The sequence below is a fragment of the Parasteatoda tepidariorum genome, chromosome 7 (assembly GCF_982258835.1).
Source record: "Parasteatoda tepidariorum strain Cologne lab strain chromosome 7, Ptep-v5.0, whole genome shotgun sequence".
Lineage (NCBI taxonomy): Eukaryota > Metazoa > Arthropoda > Arachnida > Araneae > Theridiidae > Parasteatoda > Parasteatoda tepidariorum.
In genome coordinates, this window is record NC_141761.1 from 25,619,151 (window position 1) to 25,646,697 (window position 27,547).

Below are 27,547 nucleotides of genomic sequence, written 5' to 3' on the forward strand. Positions count from 1 at the left end.
AATATTTCTCATACAAAACAATAACTCTGAGAAAAGCAATGTATAAATTAAGCAAAGTTTTTTAAAAAAAATTTAAATTTGTATTAAATTGATAGTTAAATTGTTAAGCAACTAGTACATTTATGTATCAAGACATTTAAATTTAGACTTAATTATAATACCTTTACTCCAATTAATAATTGATTTGTATGTATTTAACACAGGATTCGTTTGCTGTACCAATGCCAACACCTATTGCTGCTCCAATACAAGTTGGTGACACTCAGCCTAGTGATTTTTCTGCCAATGGGGATAAATATGCAGTTTTCAATGTTATTGATTCAGGTCCAAGCATCTTTGAAGGAACAAGTCAAGAAAGTGAAGCAGCGGCAGAGATGCAAAAATTAGAAGAGGAAATAGCCAAAAAGTCAGCTCCACCTAAGCCTCCTCGACTCAGCAAGACAGACTCAACCGACCTTTCAATATTCGCAGAACTAGATCCATTGGGTAAAGACAGGCCTTACAAAGACAAGACAGAATTTTTCCAGGACGTGAAAAATCCACCCAAAAAGGTTCTCAATGACCTCGTTGACCCAAATAGAGAAGCCAGCAAACTTCTAGATGTGAACTTGTTGATATCCTCCCCAGTTCCTTTCCCTGTCGATTTTGAAAACACACCTCCACCTGTTCTTCCCTCTTCCTCCTTACCCAATGCCTTACCTTCAAACCTGAAACTTTCCCTAGTTAACAGCAATGGTGATATTATCACACACAACCCAAAAGTCAGAAGTGAGTCTGAGCCGGTTAACCCAGCCCTCTTCAATGCTCATTTAGAAAGACCACTATCAAACCAGCAACTGAATGTAAATTGTACTAATTTAAATTATTCACAAATGAATTCAACATCATCCAGTTCTCCTATTCCTATTCCACCAAGAATGAACAACGTGGAAAAAGACTTAGCTTTTTCCAACGGCAGTATGGGCAGTCCTTACTCCAAAAGCCCACAACCGTACGTTTCAGATTCTCCAAACAATGCAGATTATTTTAATCAAAATTATAACAATTTTGAAAGCAGCAGCCCAACTGGATACCGCAACGGATTACAGCAGACTCATTTTATGAATGGTGAGAATGGTAATTCCGTGTTGACAAATGGTTTCACCGTAACAAAACATAATAACATTAACGGTCTCTCCAATTCAACAAATAACCACAACGGCGTTTCTCGACCCAGACCTCGACCCTCTCTGAACAAAGGTGGGACTGTTCAAAACGGTGGTCGCACAGTTTCGTCTCATTCTTTGTCAAGCGATTCTTCATCGGACTATGAGATGATTAGCAAAGAAAATATGCAGTCAATCACTAGCGTGCTACTTTCAAATGGGCATCGGTTGCGAGCGCAGTCTTTGAACATTGAATCCAACCGGGATTTGAAACTACAAATGCCTAGTGAGAAAAACATATTTGCAAAGAAGAACGATCCCTTTGCAGATGATTTCTTTTTTTCTTTACCAAAGAAAACTAGCCATTTAACAAAAGCAGAAATTCCAGAATATGTGTAATAGTGTGCTGTTATGTTTGTGATGTTCTTCTGTTTTGAAAATGGTATGTGTCTTTTAAATACTTTGTCTTGTGTATCATAACTGTTTGTAAAACATTATTCATATTATATATTAATTTTTTTAACCAAAATACAGGATGTGTCATAAAATTAAACGATAAATGTTTCGGATAATTTTTGATTATATTTAATTTTTTTGTAGGCATCATAGATTTTTTTTAGCAATACGTAAAAGAACACTATGCTTTGTATGTTAAGCTGGATGGAAATAAAATAATGTGTAATTTATAATACCAATGCATTGCTAAAATAAATTTTGTATTTTCTGCACGCCTTACCTATTTTAAATGTATTTTCATTTAAGAAATGTCATTTATTCATCTGAAATATTCAATTTTCCAATAAAGGAATGGGGCGTCACTTTATAAGTTGGCAAACAAAGTTATATTAGTTTCTTGCATAAACATAACGAGAATTACATTTCTTATAACTTTCCCTTATTTCAAAAAATCAGATCAGAATGTTTTAGATATTTCTGCATGCAATAAAAACATTAGATTATTTTCATCTATTACTGATTTTTCATAATATTTATAAAAATATGTTACCTAACAGTATTTAACAAAATAAACAAATTATTTAATAGAACCTTCTAATTTCAATAAAAAAAAGGTAAAGTATTCTAGCAAAAGCCTACTGTGAGCCAGGAAATTAGAGCTCTACAATTTTGAGACCAACAGGATGAGTGTAGTAATGTGGTCAGCATTACCCACAGGCCATCTTTACTACCCAGACAAACTGGTACCCACTGATCTGAAGTTAAGTGGGATTCAAGCCACCACAACAACAGCTTAGAGCATTTAACCACTGAGTCATCCCCTTTTTCATCTAGTCATGATTTTCATTAATATTTATGCAAAAAAGACGCATTATATCTTAATTAGAAACTAATTTATTAGAATATCGAAATTTTAATAATTATTAGCAAAATGTAAGTTAAAAATTTGTTAGAAAAGTTTAAAATCATACATGCTAGTTTATGATGTTAGGTATGACAAAATTGTTTATGATTTTCATGTTTATGTCGAAGATTATAGGATAAAAATATCACAAAAATATAGGTATTGAAAATATGATTACAAACTCAAGAATACCTAAAACATACTTACGTACAAATCTTTAAAATAGCTATCTGGCTTATATGTAAATTATTTACTAGCTAAATACAGTTGTCTAGATAAACATAAGAGTTTCAATTACTATAATCAAGGTAAAAAAAAAAGGATTATCTTTCTTAGAAGCAAAATAACTATTTTCTAAAGAAAAATATATCTTTCTTAACATATTTCTACTCTATACCGATTTGAGTACTTTGAATAATAAATGTTAGTATTACAACTGCAATAATAATGATAGAAAAATCATTGTTGAGAAACAGGCTTATGGGTTAGACCCACTGTAAATCATTAGGAAATTTGTTCGTAAAAAAAATATTAGCAGATAGATAACTTTGTTAAAGTACTAAGACTTTTCGGAAACGGCTTATCTTCAAAGTTTAAACAAAATCTATAACGAAAATGTTATATCCACATTAAAAGCAACATGTCCGATAAATAAACAAATCTATAATAAATAAATCTGCTTATTACTAATAATGAATCATTATGTAAAAGTAAGAACACTTCAAACATTCTTTAAAATGTACAAATTAAATAAGACAGTATTGTGCAATGAGTGATGTAAAATCAAATTCAAAAAAGCACTTAATACTGTGTTCGATATAAAAACATCTATTAACTGTTTTATTAACCGAATTAAAATAGGTAATGGTCTAATTTGTTAAATTTACCGAATGGAAATAAGCGATTGAGAAAAAAAAAATATATCTGGATACATAATAAAAATATACTTTTACAACCAACAAAATTTTAAAAAATTTAATGCTATTAAGGATTAAGACTTTAATGAAATGTTATCACACGAGCTAGATATAAATTTAGATAATATTAAACACATTTGAAATGTTCTTATCTTCGCTTTGTAACATTCATTGGTCCCAAAAACAATAAGTACAAAAAAATATATTCTGAGTGAATATAAATACTTCCCATATGGTAAAAGGAAAAGAACCATTTACTTACACTTTAAGTATTAATCAATAATTTTTTTTCAAAACAATATTTAAAAAGATCGATGGTGAATCAAAATTGATAATTTATTTAGAAGTAAAAACTACTCAAATTACTCACTTAAAAAATATATTTATTTTCTATAATTTTTGTCAATAAATATTTTTATATCACAATCCAAGTAATTTATGAATAAAACTTGTCACTACAACTACTTTTCAAGCCTTACATTTCTTAAAGAACAGTTTAATATATATCAGTACAGAAATTGAAAGACGACACGATTGTGGATATAAATATGTTACTTTCTAAAAACAGAACTTTATAGTTTAACTTTAAGTTATAGTAAACACATAAACTGTGTTTCACTATAATTAAGTCACTAAAAGCAAACAGAAAATCAAATCTAGACATTTTCAAATTCTTTTAAAATTAAGTGTAAAAAAAAATATATTCTAAAATATAATTTTCCCTTTTTAATTTGTTTTCCTTTAAAATTTATATTTTGATAATGATTTTATTTTAGCATTAATAACAATAAAAGGAGAATAAGAGTTACATCAGAAACGACCTTATTTAAGCAAGATAATTTATACACAATATCACAAGTAAAATCAGCATTTTGAAAACAATTATCACAGCAGAGTTTGTCTGAATATTTTTCAATGCAAACTATATTTATCTTTAAAGAGAGATACATTTATCTCTTACTGCTTAAAATCTTATCTGGTGTTTAAGAATGAATTCCTAAAACTCAGTTTACAAAAGAATATCAAATAAATTTAAAAAAAAGTTATAAATGAGCAAAGTATGAGTGGTAAAAAAAAATTTATAGGAAGTAATATGGATTACACGAGTTAATGAAATTTAAAATGGAGGAACACACAAAATCAGCTCTACCCCAATTTTATTTTCTAATTAAAATATTATATAGGAATAGTCAATGAACAAAAGATTCAGGGGAAGGGACAATATCAGTGTATGTGATTTATAACCAATTTCTTAGAGGGAAAATAAATAATTAAAAAAAAGGTGTTCTTGGGACATCTGTTAAATTGTTTCTCTTTATTTTATAACTACAAACAAAAAATTATATTTTTGAGATTAATAAATTCATAAATTTTTTTCTTTTCATTGTAGGAAAATTCGGATGAAGAAGAATCGCCATATGCAACAGTAGTCAAAAGAAAACCAGAAGATGAACTTGAAAATGAAACTGGCTAGGGATCACAAAATTGATAGAAAATCAGCTTTGTACTTTTTCATATTTCCAAACACATGTATATAGTGAGTCAGAAAATATCAATTGACTTTACTTAATTTTTGAATTCTGACAAGATATTCATATAAATATAAAATTTACCCACTTATTTATTGTTAATTTTTGTATTAAAACACGTCTTATTTATGTAAAAGAGATAAATTTATTGCTTCCTGTAGATTGAAAACTGTTTTAAATTCGCTTTGTAGGTTAGCTATTTTTGGATGAAATTTTTTTTTAGCTATAATACGTTTAGAAATTTTTGTGCCTTATGAAAAAATATCTAAAAAATGACATAAATATTGTTACAAATATATTTTGAAGTTTTGTATGAAAATTTTATTTCATGTTTTATGAATAAATATTGTAAACTGTTTTGATTTTGTGTAATTTCTTTTGAAAATCAACAATCAGACTTTTCGATTATCATTACAGTTATATAGCACAGCATAAAAAGAAATTTCTTATTTATGTAAATTACTAAACAGCAACAACTCAGTTAACATACTTTAGTTCTAGTAGATAAATGGTTATAAAATTGAAATGGTAAATTTTTAATATACACAAAATGTTGGAGATGAGATAATTTCACACGGAAATATCCAGTTAAGGTCAATTAATATTCTTCATTGGCAAAGTTACTTAAAATCAAGCAAATAATATAGACACATCGAATTTACAATTAAAGGCTTTAGTGGAAGAATGAGGAGAATATGAAGAAAAACTCAAATATCCACTCCAAAGAACATTAAGTGGTTGAAAGTACATAATATTAACTTATACTTCCTAGCTTAAAATGAAATATAAAAGATCCAAGAATACAGGGTGCTCTGAAATGGCTAAGCTTGGTTTACATTATAAGAATTCTTTTCAAAAAAGAAGTAACAAATGTAGCCATATCAAGAGTTGCAAATTAATATTTATGTGAGAAAAAACTTAAAACGATATTTTAATCTAATGAATCTCAATTGAGGAACACGGGACTAACAACATCAAAATCTGTTTCATTGCTGTTGAAAACATGAAGCTGTTATTAGATGCACTCATCAGTTTTATTTGGAAGTCAAACAATTTGTGACCTTATAATGATTTCAGTCTCACTTGCCTTAATAGTGATTTGGCAGATTTAAAGGGGTCTGCCGAGGTTTTTCTGAGAGGTACCTATTTTGCGAAAATTTAAACATAATTTGTGAAAATTAAAAATTATATAAAAAAATCAACACAAAAATATGGATTTATCCTTTCTTACGGAATAAAAAAATAAAATTTTAAGAAAAAGAATTTTGTGAAACTACGGTTTTTCCTAAAGTTGAATTTGTGAAGGTATCGCTAAACGGTAGAAAATTTGACCTGGTCAGACCCCTGATAGCATTTTTGTTTCTTTTTCACTTAGACATTAATTTGCCGCTTACCATAAAGGTAGCGGCCGCTTACCATATACCCTTACTATATAGGTAGGGGAACAAAGTATACACATATTGTATTATCTATACTTCCTTTCTAAACAGTAATAAAAAAATTTCACAGCATTGCAAAGCTAGTTCACAAAATTTTAGCAATATAACATTAATTTTGAGGAACAACCTGCACATAGAAATAATTTAAGGTAGTTTTTAATGATTTACTTTCTGAAATCTTTATACATTTTAAGAGTTTTTCTTAACTTTACTACAAGTCATTTAGCACATTCTTTCACTAAAGTCTTAAATTTTCAAGTAATTTTTTATAAGCATAATTGAATTTATTTATTATTAATTAATTAACATTATTTATACCATTAACAACTATGTGTTACTTATATAAATACTATGCAAAGAAAGAAAATTTTGTACAACCAGAAAACAATAAGTATTAATTAAAAAAAGATTTTGATTAGTTCATAAATATTTTAACAAATTAAATAGCAGAATCATACTCAATAAACGATTACAGGTTTTGGATTACGCTCTAAGTATTGTCTTCTGGCCAGTTCTAGAGCTTTGCTTACTCCTTCAACATCAAGTCTAGGATCCCTCGACTTCAAGTCTGAGCATCCAGAATCTTTGCGAAGTGATATTGCCTGCAGAAATCATTGATAATCTGGTTAATAAGGAAATAAAATGACAAGAAAAACTATTTTAGAGAAAACAAGAGTACACCAAACACATGAAATATAATTAATTGAGAGAATCAATTTAGAAACTTTTTTATTTCTCATATCATTAGCTATAAATGTTTCAAGTTCAAGTTCTATTTTCAAATAGTGGTTCCCAAATTCAAATCCAGGTACCCTTAACAATATGGAAATTTTTAATTGCATTTCAGCCCCATAAGTGGTATATTTTAGGGGTTGTTAGATAATCAACACTCTTTATTTGTATTTTTAGAATCCTTGTAAAAAGTGAAGTAAATTTACATCAGAGATCCTTTTTTAATATTTAAGTAAGAATAAAACAAAAAGTGTAACTGAAATTTGTCAAATCAATACTGAGGAAGGAGGGATGAAAACATAGAAATTGAAACTTAATTGTTTATAATAATTTCTTTTCAATTTCTCTGTTTCTTTCAGCAAACCATCTGGTTTTGATGTATTAGTTTTGTCGTAGTAGAGATTTACTAGATATCAATATAATTTCTCTTTTTCTTTGCATGATTAATTTATCACCCTTACTCTGTATATTCTTTTACTTAATTTTTTTATAAAGATTCTAAAAATATATATTAAGCACAGTTTCTAAGATGCACCCTGTATTCCTTTATATTTCCCAATCGTTATTGGATCAATTAAAAGAATTTATAACTTAATTCTAATCATACTTAAAATTTTCACAACTGCTTTATTGGATTACTAGGTTGGCAAAGACACAAATGAAATGCCATTTTCATGCTCTTGAATATATGAGAGTGGTGTAAGACAAATAAGTCTGACTCTCACTGCATGTTAATTTTTATCCCAAAATTTAGACAGACAGTATTAATTTTTATAATCTTTGTCATTTGCAACAGCAACTGATAAAAATACAGCCTCTAAGAGGAATGGGAACACTCAGAGGTTTTGCATTTAGAATTCTCATTAAATAAATAATTCGTTCATATATATACATATACACACACACATATATAAATATTGATATTGCTAAGAAATAAAGATTAGAATAATTTTGCCTCAGTTCATGGCACCTACAAAAAAAAAAAAAAAAAAAAAAAAAAAAAAAAAAATCCAATTTTTGTAAATCTAAATTTAAAAAAATTTCTAATTTAAATCTAAGGATGGCAAAGGATCTAATAAAGAATAAATTCTACATGCAGAAAAAGTACTAAAATGTACGTTGTCGAAATTGAGAAAGCATTCAAATCACAAAGTTTACAAAACCAAATGCTCATGCCATTCATCATGCTAAAAAAAACTTTAAAAATAATTTTTAAGAAATTGCAATTGTTAAATAAATATATATATAAAAAAAAACATTTTGGCATCTAATATCACGAGTTGGTGTAGAGCGCTAGAAAGTAACATGCCTTAAATAAGGGATGTATTGGGTCCAAATTTTTTTTTTCCGGGTTTGGATACTCAATGAAACTTTTATTTTGTTACCTAGCTGCTTGTAGGTAAACAGTAACGTTTGGATTTATTACCCAGCCAGATATTACAACGCAAAATACAATATAAAAATCGTACATTTATATTACAAAAGAATATATAAATCATATAAATTTCTATCGAACAAATATTTTACAAGATTATAGCTCGAAGGAAATTTATTGCACACGCATACACATATATTTTTTTATGTGTATATAAACACATATAAATGCGTAACATATATCTTTATGTATAGATATTTTGAACCAAATTTTATAAAAAAGCTTCTAAAAAAATAAAGGAAAACTGTTTGATGTATAATGAATGAATAATGTAAAACTTTGCTATGGAGATACCTGCTAATAATAAACTTTTCAATTAATTGATTTTTCACTTGATTTACTTAAATTTATGATAGCACATATCAGTGTAGCTTTTGTTAAACATCAGATTTCTTAAAAACATTTTAATTAATGAAGGTATTTTAATGAAAAATGTTTTAACTCAGGGTTTAATAGTTAATCCTCTGATTAATGATAAACTTAATTCAAAAGCAATGACATCCAGCTTAATACACTCTTTATTAATTTCAATACTCAGTGAAAAATAATATACCATTTTGAACAAAAGATTCATATAATGGTTTTACTGTCCTTAATGATGCAATTCCATTACCACAGCCTTATAAATTTTGATTCCCTAAAAATAAAATAACTCTCAAATTAAGCAACAAACATGGGATAAATTTGCTTTCATTGAAACTTTGCCCTACACAGAGAATAAAACAAAAACCACTAATGATTAACCAGCCGGTAAGATAATTTTAACCATACTGGATAAAAATGGAATTTATTGAGCTACCGCACAAGAAACAAGCTCACTAGTTAAATTTTATAACAAGTTACCAATGCCCAATATGATTTATGCATAATTCTTTTCAATGTAAATGTTAATCAACTTATAAAATGTTTCCAAATAAGCTTTTTTGTTGAGTTATGTAAAACAATTTCTTTTTTGTTTTGTTTTAAAAACACAAACCAGCTTTAAAAAAATCATTTATGAATTTTTGTTAAAACTGTCTTGGTTTTCGGTTTACTAGGAAATTAGTCTTTAATGGCATTTAAATCAGCAATAGAATTATATTAACCAATGTGTCTTTTGTGAGAATATATTTAAGTTCCATTGTTGTCTATTATACTTCGATAAATTGATAAGTCTAAAAACACCAATAAAAACATATTGCATCAAATTTAGTAGGAAAGTAATACACATATTTTTCTTCAGTTATCCTCAAATTTTATTCATCATAATTTTATTAACTTTATATAAATAACAATGTAATTCACTATTTCTAACTTAGTATTTATTTAAGCAATCACATCAATTTAGATAAAATAGTTTTCAGCATTAGAATTTCTGAAATTGCATATTTTTCTCCTCGTTTTAGCAAACTTATTCTTTTGTACCATAGTTGTCCACTTTACCAAGAATAAAAATTTTGCGCAGGACTAAAATATGTCGAGCCAGAACCAAATTATTCCAACTTGATTATTAAGAAACTGATACAATAAATGGATTTCAAAAACAACAATTATCTTTATTAATAGTTTTAAAGTCACTATAAATCTGGATATGGGTGCGCTGAACATAAATGAGCGTTATTTGGTAACAATTGGCCAGATCGGAGTATAGGGACTAAAAACCAGTTGTGGTACTCGAAGACGAAATTCCTTTGCTGTTATAACCAGATAAAGAAAAACAGGGTAATTGTGGGATACATCTCTACTTTAAATGCGATTATGAACTGTAACTGTTGACTGTCCATTTTTAAGAGTTAAATATTAAAGGAATTTTTTTTTGTATAAATAAGAAAATAATTTTCTTAATAAAATTTTGTAACGATATCTAAAAAGATAAAACAAGTTAAAAAGTTTTTGTTTTCATTGATAATAAACAAGACGAATAATATGAGCCCTTTTTACGTGATTCAAAATTTTATATTTTAAATAATAAAAAAATGCATAAAAAATTTAAAGTATACATTTTCCCTCCTGAAACGATAAGTTTTTTTGACTATTTAAATATAAATGTCTAAATTCATATTAAAAAGTGAAATAAAGAGGTAACATACTTTGTCCATAATAGTATCAAGATACTCTGAACGTTTCTCATGGCTTGGATGTGTGGATAAAAACTCTATTTGTTGATTATCCCCAAAAGTCTTTTTTAAGATGGCCATCTTACTCCAAAAAGCACTACATTCCCGAACATCAAAGCAAGCCTACAATGTTAAAAAAATATAAATAAAATATTCTATTTATAACACAAAGTAAATAAAAGTTTCACTATTTGTTAATTTAAAAATAAACAATGTGCAAAAATTTACCAATTAAAAAAATAAATAGCTTATTAATTTATTTTACCTACAATGTATATATTTCTGTATTATTTTAAAGGTTCAAAATATTCAAGAATCGACACACTTAATTTAACACTACTAGTATCTGTTAAAAACTTTTAAAAATCATCTAATACATATTGTTAATAACATGAATGGAAGTTTATCCCATGAGATAACAAAAATTTAATGTAGACACTGTATAAGCAAATGAGTGAAAATGAGCAGAGTGAGTAAAACTTTAATGTATTTTTTTTAAAAAAAGCACGGTCTTTTATAAAAAAAAAATTATATATATAGAGAGAGATATATTGTCCTAAACAAAAATTTTGATAGTTTTATAATGTTACATAATAAATATAAAATCAATCCGTGCATAGTGTTATTAATTTATTCCAGTGAGTGAATGGATATTTGGAGCAGTAGTTTCATATTTTTGGAATAGTTTCAATCATCAGCTCTTTTATTTAGATAGCTTTTAGAAGAATAACTTTAATCTGATTGGAACAATTAATTAAAAAAATCATCATATTTATATACATACACTTTGTAAAAAATCAACTCAAATTATCATTTTACCCTGTAAATAAAAAAATAAAAAAAGATTTACAAAATTAGTGAAAAAACTTTTTTTTTGTTGCTAATGTTGGATTTACAAGTGGTTTAGAACAAAGTTAGAAGAATTACAGGTTTCCCATTAAGTTTTCAAAAGAAATTCAAGGAATTTTCAATGGCTTTCAAGGACTAAAAATCAAATTTTTCCTACTCAGTATGCTAAAATACATGTTAAATAGATTTTATTACATTGAAGCATATATTAGTGCATCGGTTGTTTAATAGTTGCGGCATTTATTTAATATGTATTGCCCACAGCAACAAATTCAAATGGTTTGATAGTTACTTTGTGGTTGAAATCAGTTTAAAGATTAACAAAAAAAAATTTCCAATTGACATTAGCACACTACCAAAGTTTTATTTAAAGATATTCTATTTCAAATTTCAGCAATTTAAAGACAAAAAAAAAACATTGTTTAAACCATAATGCTAATTTAAATCATAATGCATTACGTGAAGGAGTATCAAATATGCTTTTTAACTTATAGGTGACGGCATTTGCTACTCGTATAAATATCTGCTTTTTTCTTTTTTTTTAAAGAATCATAACAAATTTTAAAGTTACATGTTTTACTAAATAGTCATCAGTAGAATGAATTAATATAAACGTGAGAAAAAGCAAGTAAGGAAAAAAACAATAAAGGATATAATTTTTATTTTCAGAAGCCAGTCTATTTAAATGAAAATTGGCTAATGTTTTTTTTAATCCTATATAGCATCTTATAGCATTTAAGTATAAAGCATGCATCCATGAAAGCAACTAAAAGAATATTTATATGTACATATTTCATTTTAAAGGATTGTTAGAAAAACAGTGACACACAGATCATAGCTATTTCAGGTATGCAATAAAATCAGCAAAATGTAATTTTGTTTAATGAAACATTTTTCTAAAACTACATTTTTAATTAACAGCTATACTTAACAGCTTGAACTAATTTCTAAAATATACTATTTTCTTTCACTTTAAAGGGTAGTATTTCACCATTGTTCAAAAAAGAAATATATATGTATATATATTGATGTGATAGCTAGATTTTAAAATTACGTAACAAATAGTTTAGTAACAAATAGCTCTTTCCTTGTGTATGGGAGATTGTGCCTGTTAATGTCATAGAAGTAAATATTTAAAAAAATTATAAATTCACAATATTTTCCAATTTTCAAATTAAAAAATGCAGGAAAAAAGGTAACACTGTATAAATGTCAAGTATAATATTAAAATATAAAAAAACATATAAATGCATTTTGAATTTAAATAAAAAAATTTTTAAAAAGGCACATGTTTTTATTTTGAAAATATAATTTAAATATCTTTAGAACTAGGTTACTATTTATGACACTCAACATTCCATGATATGAAAGATTATCATAAAATTTTAATGCAAGAAATATGTACACAAAATATAATAATAATGTCTTTGCTAATTGAAATTTAAATTCCACATTCTTAAAAAGTTCAGATTGTCAAAGCTAATGAGCTTTGATTTTATTTTAATTTTATTTTTGAACATAACACATTTGACTCTAACTTAAACAGATTCTTCATTGAAAAATTGTAATTCAAGAATAATATGCAAAAATCATAGTCATGTGCATAGAAAATAGACATTTATACCCTACAAATTTCCATTTAAAAAAAGAGCATTCTGAAAATAATACCATGATGATAACAAAATAAATACATAACTTAAACTAATCAAAGACAGAGAGAGAAAAAGTTAAGATTTAATAATAAGCAGAGAGGAGTATTATTATTAGTTATTAAAGTATATTATTAGTGAGAGTAGATTTAAATCTTAGCTAACAATGCATCAATTGTTTTTTTAAATATCTTTGATATATAATATTATTAAAGAAACATTTTATTATTTGTCCAGTCTGAAATATACCAACTTTTGCAGCAAGCTGCAATCCAACAGTGTCAGCTTCGGTTTCGATTTTTCTGTTGTAAGGAAGCTGTAATAAAATCTGAAACAAAATAAACAAATTAAATTTAATCGATGCAAAAATAAAAGAATAATAACAGACCATTCAAAATTTAAAATAATTTTCTAAAATAATGGGAAAAGCAATAGAGCAATGGACATACTTACCTCAAGTGATTTCTGATACACCCAATGAGATAGGAAAGAAATTATGTCACTTGGTAGCACAGCCCAAATAGCAGCGATGATAAAAATAGAAACCATGTCTAACAGATGAGTAAAGCTAATATTTTCGGCCTATAAAGACAGGCAAAATAATAATGTAATAATTAAATACTTCTTTTTTAAGTATATCAATGTTAATTCATTAAAAATAAACATTAAAAGCCATTAATTCAAAGAAGAATTCTTACAAAGTGAAAAGAATTTGCAAGAACATTAAAAAGTAAGGAAAACCATAGGTAAACACAAAATGTTAGGACACTATACAGAAATGAGAAAATGTATAGCATTAACAAAATTTGCAATGAAGAATTTTCAATCAACCTAAGTTTAAACTTACTTACAAATGGCAGATTGAGCAAAACATCATGCAATTCTACTTCATACTATGCTGCAATTTGATATTAATCTACCAAATAAATGTGTAATTATAAAAAAAGTTAGGGTGAACCATACCTCCTATACTTCTATTCAACAAAGACTAACAAGAGTAAATGATAAATAAATCCTTTTGAAACTAGTTTAAGAAAGCAGTTAATCAGCTTTCTGGGATTACAGAAATACTTGTATTCATTTTACAGCACACGTCTTTCACTTAATCAGTTAGATGAAACCAGAATGAGCCCAGCACATATGATTTATAATATATAATCCTACAAGAGTTTCTTTTCTCACTTAACTTACTTGGAATACTGGGAAAATTTTTAATACTGGTTAAAAGAAATTTGAATATTTTATACGTACGATGGAATTAAGAAATGAACTTCCAAAACCGGGAATACTATGAATTAAAATAGCTGAAGAAGCAGATACACAGTGAGAGGATAAAATGCAGAATTATGGCTTTGATATATTCAAAGAAAATCATTTTAGAAAAAAACTATCAAATGATAGAAATAATGAAGCTAAAAAAAATTTAGTGTCAAAGAAATAAAAAAGAGAAAGAATATTTTAAAATCTTTTGTTATAAGTGTAAACATATTGGTCACCAAATAGCGTAATATGGTTATTAGAAAAAAAGCCTTTTTGACAAAACAAAATGACTGTGAACAACAAACTGAAGCAATAACTTATATACTCACTACATCAAAAGATAAAATGTGAAACTTGTATAATGGCAGTGTATCCACTCATTATTTGTGCAATAACTCAAAAATCTCTGAATCTCTGAGACACCAAAATAAGAAGTACAAGATTTACCAATAATGGAACAACAAAAGAACTAGGAAGTAGAAAAGCTCCAATTAAAACTGAAATTAAACTCCAAATTACAGACAGTTATCGACAAATTATTGAAATGAATTTTAAAGCACGTCTAGTTTCTCTGACTTCATTGGAGAAACTAAATGAGCTATAATATTTATTCAGATTTAAGAAACACGAAAGATATATCCATTATCAAGAATGTGAGAGCTCATCAATTGCTGTACATTGGTGGAATCTTGCACATAAATTAAATTTTAAAAAAGCTAAAATTATTCCCGCCCATCACATCAGCTCATCTTGATACTGTCGAAACTTGTTTTCTTCTTATGAATGCTGATTCTTTTATTGATATTAGTTCCTCACTATCTTTCCATAGTGCATAGAAGTGAATTTTACTTTTTTTTGCCTTTTTCAGTCAATGAGTTTTTTCTTGTTTTGCTTTTCATCTTTTTTCTTTCTCAACTGCTATAGTGTCTCTAGTTTTGTTTCTCACCTTTCTTTTTTCAACGGTAACTCTACATTTTATAATTCAAACTACCTTTGTTTCTTCTCCTTCATGTCTCATTCAAAAATAGGAGTTAATTTTTGAACGTTTGAGACATGTTGACTGCTAGTTTTAATTTGTATATTTTTGAAGTGAATGAAATTTTGAAGCAAGACAAAAAGGAAAAAAGAAAATAATGAAGAAAATTAAGAAATATAATAAGTTTTTTTCCTATTGTGCGTAAGCTTGCAAGTACATATAACTCATAAAATAAGTCAAAACTATAGAGAAAACAAGGAAAAATATATAAAGATTTCCCAAAGGAGATGGAAAAAAAATATTTAATCTTTTTAAAAAATATTCACAAATTAAAAAATAGTAAAATGAAATAAAATTGGAAAATGAAATAAAATTAAGAAACGATATAATCTTGTCGTCAGCGCACACAATTATAACTGAAAAAAATAGTGCTTTCTAATATTGTATTACAGCCAAAGCAAAATGTATCAATACAACATATTATTAATGTATCAATACAATATTAGAAAGAACTATTTTTTTTTAATAATCCTGTGAGTTGATAAGATTACATCTTTTCCTAATTTTGTTTCATTTTCCAATTTTTTTAAATTATTTTTATTAAAAATTGTTAAGATTTTTTAAAAACATATTTTTATAATTTTTTTCTTCTCCTTCACGAAATCTTTTTGATATATACATACATAGAGATTGGTCTTTGGTATATCGAGGTAAAATTAAGAGAATATAAATATGATTAAAACAAAAAACTTTGTTAGAAAATTAAATATGAGAAGAGTTTTAAAGTGTCTGTTCAGAGTTTGAGCTGGTTGCATTGCTGTTGTGTACGGATGTGTATTTTTACACACACAAAGATATATACAGTGAATTCGCGATAACTCGAATCTGATAGGACTGACGAAAAACTTTGACACATCGGAAGTTCGACTTACCGTTAGTTTCGGTTTTGGACTTTCAAAATATTGTCGGATTATTTAATTAATGCTTATTAATTACAAATCTTCTAAATGCTTACAATATTTAAGATCATTTTTCTGACAAGCCATTTACGATAAGACTGTTTGAAGCACTTTATGATACCCTGGTCCATCGGCTGCAACTTTGCTGTTGTGTTTGGCGGGAGAAACTGCAAGTTTACGGCTTTCAAATTAGGTAGATCACTATGCGCTGTGCATTTATCCATTAAGAGAATCACTTTTCTTTTTTTTCGCGAAGAATTTCCGATCCAATTCTCTTACATAGTCTTCAAATAAAACTGATGTCATCCAAAACTTTTTGTTAAATTTGCAATCCAAAGGATACGTTTTTACATTCTTGAAACATCGGGGATTTCGGTATTTACCGATAACAAGTAAGGGCAATTTCTCTGTCGTAGACGCATTTCGTTCAACTAGGACAGTCAAACGTTCCTTGCACATTTTGCCCCCCTGAGCAGTTTTCATCCTTAAACATCATAGTCTTATTTGGAAGACATTTAAAAAATAAACCCATTTCATCAATATTGAAAACATTTTCACTGTATCCTTGAAGTAAATTTGGTAACGTTTCATTTAACCTCTGTTCACATACTTCAAGAGGGACAGCTTTAGCTTCTCCATGAAGAGTGTGAAAGACATTGTGTGTGTTTTGCAAAGAAAGGGGCAAGATATCAGCTCCAAGGTTTTTTTTTCTTGCTTTAAAAGATCCAAAAAAATCGATTTAAAGGGAGTAAAATTCGAGTAATCAAGAATAATTAACATGAAATTGAAGATAAAAGGGTCGGGACCTCATAAAAAAAATCGAGTTATAGTAATATTCTAGTTATCGTATAGCGAATTGACTGTATATAGTTGGCATAATTTGCAAAAAATAAAAAATTAAATCGAACACGCTGAATAACATGAGATCTAATGTCATTTGAAAAGTTATACCACAAGTAATAAAGTTATTTCGTTAATTGAAACTTACTAACATAGCAATAAATATAACTCAAAATAAATTTAATAAGTAATAATAATAAGTAAAAAACTTTAAACAAGCACATACTTAAATGCTAAGTAAATGTTTAAATTCATGATTTATTTCGTCAAAAAAGATTAATTGACTTAGATTGACGTTTTTCTTTTTTTTTTCTTTTTTAATCAATGAGCCTTGCCTGGAAAGATTTAACTTAAATTATTTAAACTCCCAGCTTTAAATCCATTAAGAGAAATTGATTATACAATAGATTTCATAAAATTACTTATTTTATCTATAAAAAAATAAATAAAAGCTAAAGAATACTCCATGATTTTGTAGACAATGTGCGATTTCATGAGCCAATATTCCTCCAAGTTGATCATCATTAGTGCATAGTTTCAGCATACCAGTAAACACAAAGACATGTCCAATCTGAGGGAAAATATTTAATTGTTAAAAAGAAATAGGATTCTCTACAACTCAGATAACAAAAATTTTATTTTGAAAAGAATTTGTAATTTTTCTTCTGAACTTTCAATCACTTTTGTATCATTGATTTCTCTAGAATTGTTTGCACGATTTTTTAATGGATTTTCAGAGATAGTTTTCTTTGAATAAATATACCTTTTATTGATGGGATTAGATTTTTGATCCTTAAAATATAGCCACAATGAGAAAAATATAATCCTAATATTGGGTAACAATTTTGTAATTTCCTCAACAGAACTTAATTAAATTTTTCCTAACCTGTCAACTTCACACTTAAGCTGAAAAAACCAATATATATTTTGATAGTTTATATACAAAAGCTTGCTTGTGAAAAGTTTGAGTGATTCTATGCAGTAGCTTTTGGTTGTTGCCCTTTCAAATACGGAAAGAAAAACATATCATTTCCGGCATACATTACTCCTTTCTTACAAAAAGATAAAGATACTTTTCAAACAAGAAAAATATTATCAGACGAGAAGATGTATCTAAAGTATGTCAATGCCGAAACCAGTCGGCGAAATTTCGATACAGAAATTTTAATGTTGAAAATTTTCCATGTTCTGGAAGGCCAGTTGAAACTTATGAAGACATAATAAAGGTATTAACTGATGCAAACTGGCGAATAATGACTTGTGAGATTACTTAAATGCAATATATAATTTGAAAAATAAATTATTCACTGCAAGAAAATAGTCTTTAATTTTTATTTAAAAAAATATATTCTCGAACAACACAAGAATTCATTCAGAAGAACATTTGAAAGTCCCTATGTGTTAATTATAATTAAGGCGCATTTCTCTAGAACAATTTAGCTTAATTTTTTTACTTGTTTATCCAATAATAATTGCAATTATTTTACCTTGTAAATTTTTTTTTTATCATTTAACATTTTTTATCAATATATGATTGAAAATTTTTAGAGTGCAACAGTATATAAATTTTATTTAGTTTTAAATTATGTAATAATAAATTAGTAAATCCAAAATAAGAGTCTGAATAATCCTTGAAAAATTAAAAATAAAATGTTTTTTGAATTTTAATTGCTCAGACACTATTTAAATAATATCATAAAATTTTGGATTTTTTCATTTAAAATGAAATGAGACTTTTTATACTGGACAACACAAAAAATTATTGGTTTTAAAGAAAAAAGACATTTTTTTTTTAAAGAAAAAGAGATAAATTTCTTGAAAGCTTCTTTTAAAAAAATTTATATTTAATAATAATTACAGGTTTCAAATCAAATACAAATTAAAACATGATAACGAAAATTAATGTCGCATCAAGTTTGAGAATTATTTTTTATCTCATTTGGAGGAGTAAATACTTGGCATGCAATATAAAGCCCAAATAAATAAGACTTTGGGTTGCAAGAATTTTAAAAATAAATAAAATTTTATTAATCAAACAAAATTTTAAAAAACAAAAATAGGAAATGCGATACAAAAATATGAAATTTAAAAATACAAAAATTAAAATTACAACTTTCTCGAATTTGTATTACTTGTAAACTATTTAAATGATATCATAAAATTTTGAATTTTGCCATTTATAATTATGCACAGTTTTGGGTTTTTGTCGTCAAAAACTGATTTTTGACATGACAGTGGTAAAAACCGTGTTTTTACCGGTAAAAACATACTGTTTTCTTTCATTTATGGCATATAGCGGACAATATATTATTTTCACTTAATAGCCTTTATAAATGAATGTTGTAAATGATTGCTATTGATTTTGCAACTATATACAGGTATTCTTATAGAAGGATATACATTCATACAGAAATATCGTAACATACTTATTGAAACTATTGATACTTAACTTTTATCATTACAGCTTGATTTGCAAAGGATTCAAAATTTTGCACTTCTTAATTGTTAGAAATAAACAAACAAACAAAAAAACTTGGAACTATTTATAAATTCAAGAACTAAAAAGAAGAATTTAAAATTTGGCATTTCTTAAATATTAGAAATAAGCTAAACAAATCTTTCAAAACTTGTAACTACTAACAAACTCTAAGTCAGGAATGACATTGCATTCTTCAGTAATGTAATATGCCAAAAAAAATGATGCTTGGAAATGTTGAAATTTTTTTTTAGTATCCTAATATTTTGCTTCAAATAATATGATTTGATATAGTCATGTTGGGAAAATGCAAAAATCTGTTCTTAAATATCTTTTAACAACTTTTTTTCTAATTTTATTGCCCAAAAATGAATTAATTTTGAATCATAAGCAGTTAAACTCCAATTAAAATACCGTTTTATCAAAACTATGGGTTTTTGACAGTTTTGTACGTTTTTGACAGAAGGGTTTTTGACATGACGGTAAAACCATGGTCAAAAACTTGCCAACCCTGATTATGCAGTTTAAAAAACATTATATTTGACTACTCAAAAAATTATTGATTTTTTTTTTTTGTTGAGAAAATGAGATTAATATCTTGAGACCTTAGTTAAATAAAACAATACATAATAACTTAACAGAATTAAAACACAACATTTTTTAAATGATGAAATGTTATCAGATTTGGAAGAGTTAGGCATGCAATAGAAAGTCCAAATAAATGAGGCTTCAAGTTGCAGGAAAGTCAATGAAGCTAATAAGAAGAACAAAAATTATACACATATTTTAAAAATTATACACATATTGATCATGAGATATAAATAATAATAATAAGAAGAAAAATTCTTTGCTAGGATACCAAAAATAAGAATATTATTAGAACTTGAAGAAAACCACTTAATACTCAATAACCTTTTTAAAAAAAGGCACTTTACAATGATGAAGGATTTCATTTTTAAGTCTTATCTAAAACCACATAAATTTGTCAAAATATTAAAATTAGCATTGTTTTAATGAAAATTCTGAATGACAGGCTGAATAATGTATTTGAAAGCTTCAATGGGCTAAAAATTTATCAAAGATGTATATAGTTTTAACTTACAGGCAATACAAAAGCATTTTCTATTGGACTATCAATGATAGACACACCCCATTGCTTTCCATGTATTTCTTGGATGTCTTGGTTGGCTTGCAAAATTCTATTGACGATTCTTATTACTCTTAAAGTGGCTGGGTGAGAGGAAGGAATAATTTGAGGACCAAGATTTTCCATTAACTACAAAAAAAAAAAATTCAGTCAAAAAATTACTGTTCCGCGCACATAGAAAATATTACATTTCTGAAATATGAAGGATTTAAAATATTATATAATATTCATTTAGTAGAAGAAAATCAATATTTATTAGAAAAGAAAATCTGAATTTATTTTTTAATGCCATGTTAGGGAAATTTTTTTTTAAAATATTGCTTATACTTTGAAATCCAAAAATATATTTGCAATTTTTTTTAAATAAAAAATATGGTTTGGGGGATGGGATATTAAAACTAAAAGAATGGGTAGAATTTTGAATATTTTGATTTTTCATACATTTTGTAAAAAATACATTTAATGACTACTTTATTTTTCCTTCTTCTATTAAAACAAAGTAATTGTTTTTTAAAGTTTACTTTAATTTTGTCCAGAAATCTGCAAGCTAGCTATTTCATTAATTTTGTGGAAGAAAATTTTATGTCCCCGGGATGAGTCATAACCAATCTTTAGTGTCTAATCTTAACAATTTTCAGTGTGCAAAAGGTTTGTCTCTCTACAAAATAATGAACCAAAACACACTTCTAAACATTAAAGTATTTAAAACTGAAAAACAGTAAAAAGTCATTTTTAAAAAAAATCGTACAGTAGGGAACCGATTATCCGGAATGGTCGGGACCATCGCTTTCCGGATAACTGATTTTTCCGGTTTTCTGAATCGCTACAAAAAGCCGTTTTTTTTATTGTTAAACCCAACTAAAAAAAAAAAAATTTGGAAATAATCTTAAAAATAAGAAAAAACGATGAAGTAATACACTAATGATCATTTCCAAAATGATGGTAAGGTAAACATCGTTAAAAAAAGAAAGAAAAATCGTAAAACCTTATGAAGAAAAAAAAAATTTTTTTAAAAAATGGCGAGAAAATTTATCGAATTTTGTTCCGGTTTTTTGGTTTTCCGGTTTTCTGATTTCCGGATAACGGGTTCTGTACTGTATTTGTATGTAGTGTTAATGTGTTATTCTTATTAGCAATACATTCAAATATTGCTTTTAAACATGTTATCAATGAATTTATTCATTGTAAAAGGATATTTTGTTTTTTATAGATAATTCGTGTGCTGACTAAAACCTTTTGCACACTAGCATATATATATATATTCATTGAATAAATATATATAAATATGAATAAATATAAGGGTTCAAAAATTAAATTGCCGAACATGCCATTCTTGTTAAATTCTTAGTAGACACATATTTACTTTACTCATTTTGGTACAATTCTCTGTGATGAAAGATGAAACAGATAAATTGTGCTAAAGGGGAAAAAGAACATCAATTATGTTTTCCCATACTGAATTTTATTGTATAAATAAGCATTTACAAAACAAAGCTTATTAATTTTTTAAAATTTTTGTAGGCTTATTTTTACTGAGAAAAGTTTACTGAAATCTCTAAACAGAAAAACAATAAATAATTTAATAAATAATAAAAAGCATGTACTTGCTTCAGATAATAACAGTTCTTTTTTGTTAATGACAATGCACTCTATCAATGCTTATTCAAACTAAACAACTAATGATCAAAGCAAAACAAAGTTATAAATGATTATTTGTGCTTGAAACATCTTTGTTAAAATTTAATACCTCAAATTTATACTTATAAGCTTTAATATACATATTATCATTTTTGTACAAATTACAAATAGATATATTTATATGTTTTCATAAATATGTAATTGAAAAACATATGTTTAGGTACCTAAAAGTTTCATTCACATTATAGTATTTTATAACATACCTGGAAGGGCATATATAAATTTCAATATTTTTCAAGCCAGAACAGTTATAAAAATTGTACATAAAATATCTCAAAATTGTCATTTGTTTAAATTTTACCTTTTCATAGAATATGCATTTGTCATAAAAATTTCAAAAATTATACAAGAAATTTGAAAATTATAGAAATAAAAATAAGTACCTGTTTTAATTCAAAGGCATTTATTTCTGCTAATTGTTTTGTACTAAATGCCATGAAACGTTTTCGTTTAGTAATAGGAGTTTCTTCAATATGGCTGATATAAAATCCCAATGATAATAAAACAAAAACTAACACTGAGGCTGAAAGAGAAAATAAGTTTTAATACTACTCATAATGGAATAGATAACATATTTATCAGTTTACAATAGAAGCATACCAGCAATTTTCTTCTTATTGATAATCATTACATCGATAAAATGTCTCTTTTTGTCTTTAGGCAGATCTCGCCACCATTTTCTAAAACCTCTGAAAAAAATTACATGTCATCAAAATAGGCAGTAAAAAAATTTATAACTAACTCAACTTCTAGTTTAGAAAGAAAATCAATAATCTCACTAATTTTATTTCAATGCTTATTATCCAAAATGGGTTTACTAGAATTAACCAACACTGTGTATATTGATCAAATGAGGATCACCCTTATTTCGAGTATTTCTGCCTCAGCTCTAAGGAAAGTTGTTTATAGAATTGAAGCAACATTGCTAATTTAAAAAAAGTTACATTATACAGTCGAACCCCGTTATAGTGAACCGTCTGCGGACTCAGTAATGTGTCCACTATAACCGATGGTTCACTATATCCAAATTTTTTGAAGAATATTTTTTGCATAAGACAGTTGAATGATTGAAAATTGGCTTTGCAATTTTGCATAAGTTATTTAAAAAATTATTAACTAATTAACAGATGATAAAGCAAAAATTGATGGAAAAAGTAATTACGTCACTAAATATTAGTTTTATTTTCACTTTTTATGAAAAACATTTGTGATTTTTGATTGAACACAATTTGATTTTAAATTGAGTTCATCAACTTTCTTATCTACAATGTGCAAAGAATGCAAGATTTTTACATTTTGAACAAGATTTCGAACCATCTTAACAAAGCATCTCCTACGTTTTCTCTTTGAGCTCCACGCAGTTTTTTCGATGAAACCATGTTTTTGTCGTATGCCGCAAGAATTGCACTTCGATTTTTCCAAATGTTTGAAACTGTAGATTTTGACAAGCAAAATTCCTTACACAGTGTCGATTGATTGGCTCCATCATCAATACGCTTTACAATTTTAACTTTGTCCTCTATTGAAAACGCTGTTCTCTTTAGCGAATTTGCCATTTTCCCTGCTTTTGAAATAAAAATCTTGTCTCAAATAGATAATGTAAGAATATGAAGAGAGCAGCTGTAGAATGAGTTAAATTGTTCCCCTTTTTGATTGTCAAGGGGTGATTTGTAAAGAATATGGTTTGAACAGATAAGAAAATTCCAAAAATTCAGCAGGTGGCCAAGTTAACTAGTTGTAGAGCAAGCTTGGGGAAAAGAGATATTGCGAGGCTTGTCAGGGAGGGGGGAGTATAAGATAAATGATCTGTTTGACATTTATTACAGTATAGTTAGAAGTGATAAGCATAAAGGAGAGTAATATGACGCATTTTATAGGAATGCATTCATTTTCAGTCCCAACACCTACAAGTTTAAAGATGGAGGACTGAAAAAGATATTTAAAGAAATGAAATTTAAGTCCACTATAACCTAGTTTCCAAGTTCTAAGCTGTTCACTATAAGCGCTAAAAATAACATTATTTAAATAGGAAAAAGGATGGGACCGCTAAAAAAGTTCACTACATCCGAGTGTTCACTATATCCCAGGTTCACTATAGCGGGGTTCGACTGTAGTTACAGTTATTGTTTTAAAGTTTAAATTATTGTATGACTATAAAGCTCACACGACTTCCACAGGGGAACAGAAACTTTTCAGAGCTAAATATTTTAACAGGACGCAGTTTTTTGGTTTGATATTTTCTTCAAAATTACAGTACTTATTTTTTTTAATTTAGTTAAAACAACTTTTCAAAATAATTTTAGAATGTATAAAGTTTGTATATTGTTTAATTTTTTCGTTAACAATGAAAAAAATTCATTTGATTTTCTTCGATTTTTGAATCAACTAGCAAATGTGTTAAAAAAATAATAGAAATCAAAATATATTGAAATAATAGCAATAATTTATAAAGTTAAATTTATGGTCCCACTCGTGAATTTAAAGAATTCTAACTACTAAATAATAAAATTGGCCTATAATTATTTTTATTATATTTAACATAACAGAAAAATCCTTTTCTTTTAACATAACAGAAAATATTCTTTTAATTTTATCCATCAAGGCAATTCTCTTTCTTGTAAGAATTTTTTCTGGAATTTTTCATTCTATTCTTTTTAATGAGAATTAATTTTTTAAATGTGTTTTTTTTAATGAATATATATGTAATGAAAAACTTAGTAGGATTTTCCGCCCAACTTAAACAAAATATTTCTATTGGGCTGCTTGAATATCCCCGTGTCTTGTCCCTATGATCAGATATATTCTGCATCCTCAGTTCCTATTTATCATCCTGCCCCAAAATGGTAATCAAGTTTCGGTGACAAACAATAGCGAGTGAATTACTAGGGTGGGGAAAAGAACAACTCAAAATGGAATAAACTTGAAAGGTAAAACTCACCTACGAAAAAGCTATTATTATGTATATATATTATCGCAATTACTAATAACAAGACGTAACACTTCAATATTAGTGATTGAAATGGGCTGCAGGTGTTGGATAGCAGAACTCTTACCTATGGCTTTATGCTTTCATCATTAGCACGTTGATTATCATAAGATTTTCTAAGATTTTGTTTGTACTTTAAAACTGATTAAAAAGTTTTATGTTAAGAAAAAGTATAGAACTGTATTAAACATAGGTCTAATAGCAAACATTATGAAAATTCTAAAAGCTATTTTTGACAATCTAAATGTGAAATTGAGAGGGTAAATATTGTATCTATCACATTCCAATACATCTGAGAAAAGGAGAAACAACAAGGAGGTTCCAGGCCTGAAGCCTAGTGATCTTCCCAGATGTTGTACTTGTAGGAGATATTTCTGTATCTTGATTTCTAGCAACGATTACAGTCACCAAATCTACTTTTATCTCGTAATTTTTTAAAAAATGAAGTAAAAAATCATAGAGCTACAAGTTATACCTTTTGAGTTGGTCCCCTATATTGTGGTGTTTTTTTCAGTTTCTCACAGCCACTGAAAAGAAGTTTGCTGGACCTGGCGATCATTTTGGAGTAGATAACAATAGAGAAATCTTTCCTCTTCAAGCACAACGATTATTACCTTACAGTTGGTGATATTAAGATCCAATAATGAAATATCTCCAGGTTTATTTTTCATTTAAAGACTTAATAAAATATTTATGGGGAGATTTCCACAGCCTGATCTGTGGCAGCATAAACGCCAAGTCTTGCCAACTTCCGGGCATCGGCCAACGAGAAACTAAAAAAAAAATTAAAAAAAAAAAAACACAGAAGGATACCAATTCAAAATGTATAACTCGTAGCCACCCCCAGGCAAACATCTGCATGCGTTCTTTAAAAAAATTTGCAAGTTTAAAATCTATTTGGCACCTTGGCGATTGTAGCTGGCTCAACAGATTACGATACAGAAATATCCCCATATTTATTATTTAATATTCAACAAATAAAAGGTAAGTATACAAATTAACAAACCTTCCAGTAAGAATAGCAGTCAACTTAAGAAATGGCTTGAAGACAAACCAAAATATTGGATGGATTTTTCTAGGTTCAGATGTTTTAAAAGAACGATATAAAACTATTCTGGAAAAATGACTTTTAAAATTTCTATTTCTTGAATGAAACTCAATTTGCGAGAAATTTTTCAGGTCATACTTTAAGTTGCATAATTTATTGTGATTAAAAGACGAAAATAGTACATTATAATGTGATGTTTTGATAGCACTGTTATTCAAAAGAGAAATTTTATTTATAGTAGCTACCGGCCGTTTCGAAAGTACATTAAAAGCTCCTTTCACACAATACATCTCCAAATGTTAAAAAACGAAGATGTTTAAAAGAATTTATTCTTTAACATTATTTATTGAACAAACCCTTAACAACTCTCGTCTGCAATTAACCCTTAGATGAGAAAAGTTTTTTAAATCTCACAAGAGTTTCTAAAAGGTTACAATTTTAAATATAGTATAATACAAATATTAAAATAATAGGAGAATTATGACTCTAAATTACGAGACTTTTTGTACTTAAGAGTACATTTCCATCACAAATTCCGCGGTTTCCCTGATTTGTTTTGTTTTGGCAGTGTCTATTACACCGACTATCGGTAAGATAGCCTCAGAGCTATCGCGCCGACGTTGACAACAGCGCCACTTTACAGAAACTAATTCATCGGTATAATAGCTATAAGTTATGCTTTTCTACCTGTGTATGTGAAATTGGTAATGGGTTGTCATTGTTTGATGGGTTGTCATTGTTTCACCAACAACAAAAAATTTAAAAATAAAAGAACATTATTTCTTTTTTCCTTAAAGCGTATAAAATTTTTCATAGAATTTTTAAAAACTAATTATTTATTAACATTATATTGGATTTATTTAAATATATTAATTGTTTCTTTCGACTCATTTATATTTTAATTAATAATTTAAATAAAGTTTTTACTAAAGTACAAATAAAGGTGTCTTTTCCTACTTTTTTTTCTGGTGAAGTATATCTATTTTTTATTTATCATTTATTTCAA

At 27.2% G+C, this 27,547-nt stretch overlaps 2 protein-coding genes across 14 annotated transcripts in view; one reads left to right on the forward strand and one right to left on the reverse strand.

Annotated features, from left to right (window-relative positions):
* The window catches only part of LOC107437589 (uncharacterized), a 236,234-nt gene extending 230,921 nt beyond the window's left edge, over positions 1-5,313 (forward strand). For all 12 annotated transcript variants that reach the window (XM_087167509.1, XM_087167508.1, XM_087167510.1 and 9 more), the window contains 2 exons: positions 204-1,587; positions 4,813-5,313. In XM_087167509.1, coding sequence (XP_087023635.1) covers positions 204-1,544 — 1,341 coding nt within the window. In that variant the 3' untranslated portion in view covers positions 1,545-1,587; positions 4,813-5,313. The remainder of the gene's footprint in view (positions 1-203; positions 1,588-4,812) is intronic.
* Positions 2,697-27,125, reverse strand: LOC107437590 (metalloendopeptidase OMA1, mitochondrial). Of its 2 annotated transcripts, XM_087167521.1 has the most exons (10): positions 26,500-27,125; positions 23,108-23,196; positions 22,891-23,030; positions 20,765-20,938; positions 17,650-17,757; positions 13,605-13,733; positions 13,405-13,479; positions 10,627-10,776; positions 6,849-6,992; positions 2,697-2,802 (listed from the first exon to the last, which is right to left on the reverse strand). In XM_087167521.1, the coding sequence occupies exons 1-9, from the start codon at positions 26,829-26,831 to the stop codon at positions 6,849-6,851; spliced, it is 1,341 nt and encodes a 446-aa protein (XP_087023647.1). In that variant the 5' UTR covers positions 26,832-27,125; the 3' UTR covers positions 2,697-2,802. The 2 variants fall into 2 exon arrangements, with proteins under 2 accessions (XP_087023647.1, XP_042901801.2); XM_043045867.3 differs by lacking the exon at positions 2,697-2,802 and having other exon boundaries at positions 6,758-6,992.
* Positions 27,126-27,547: the final 422 nt, after the last annotated feature.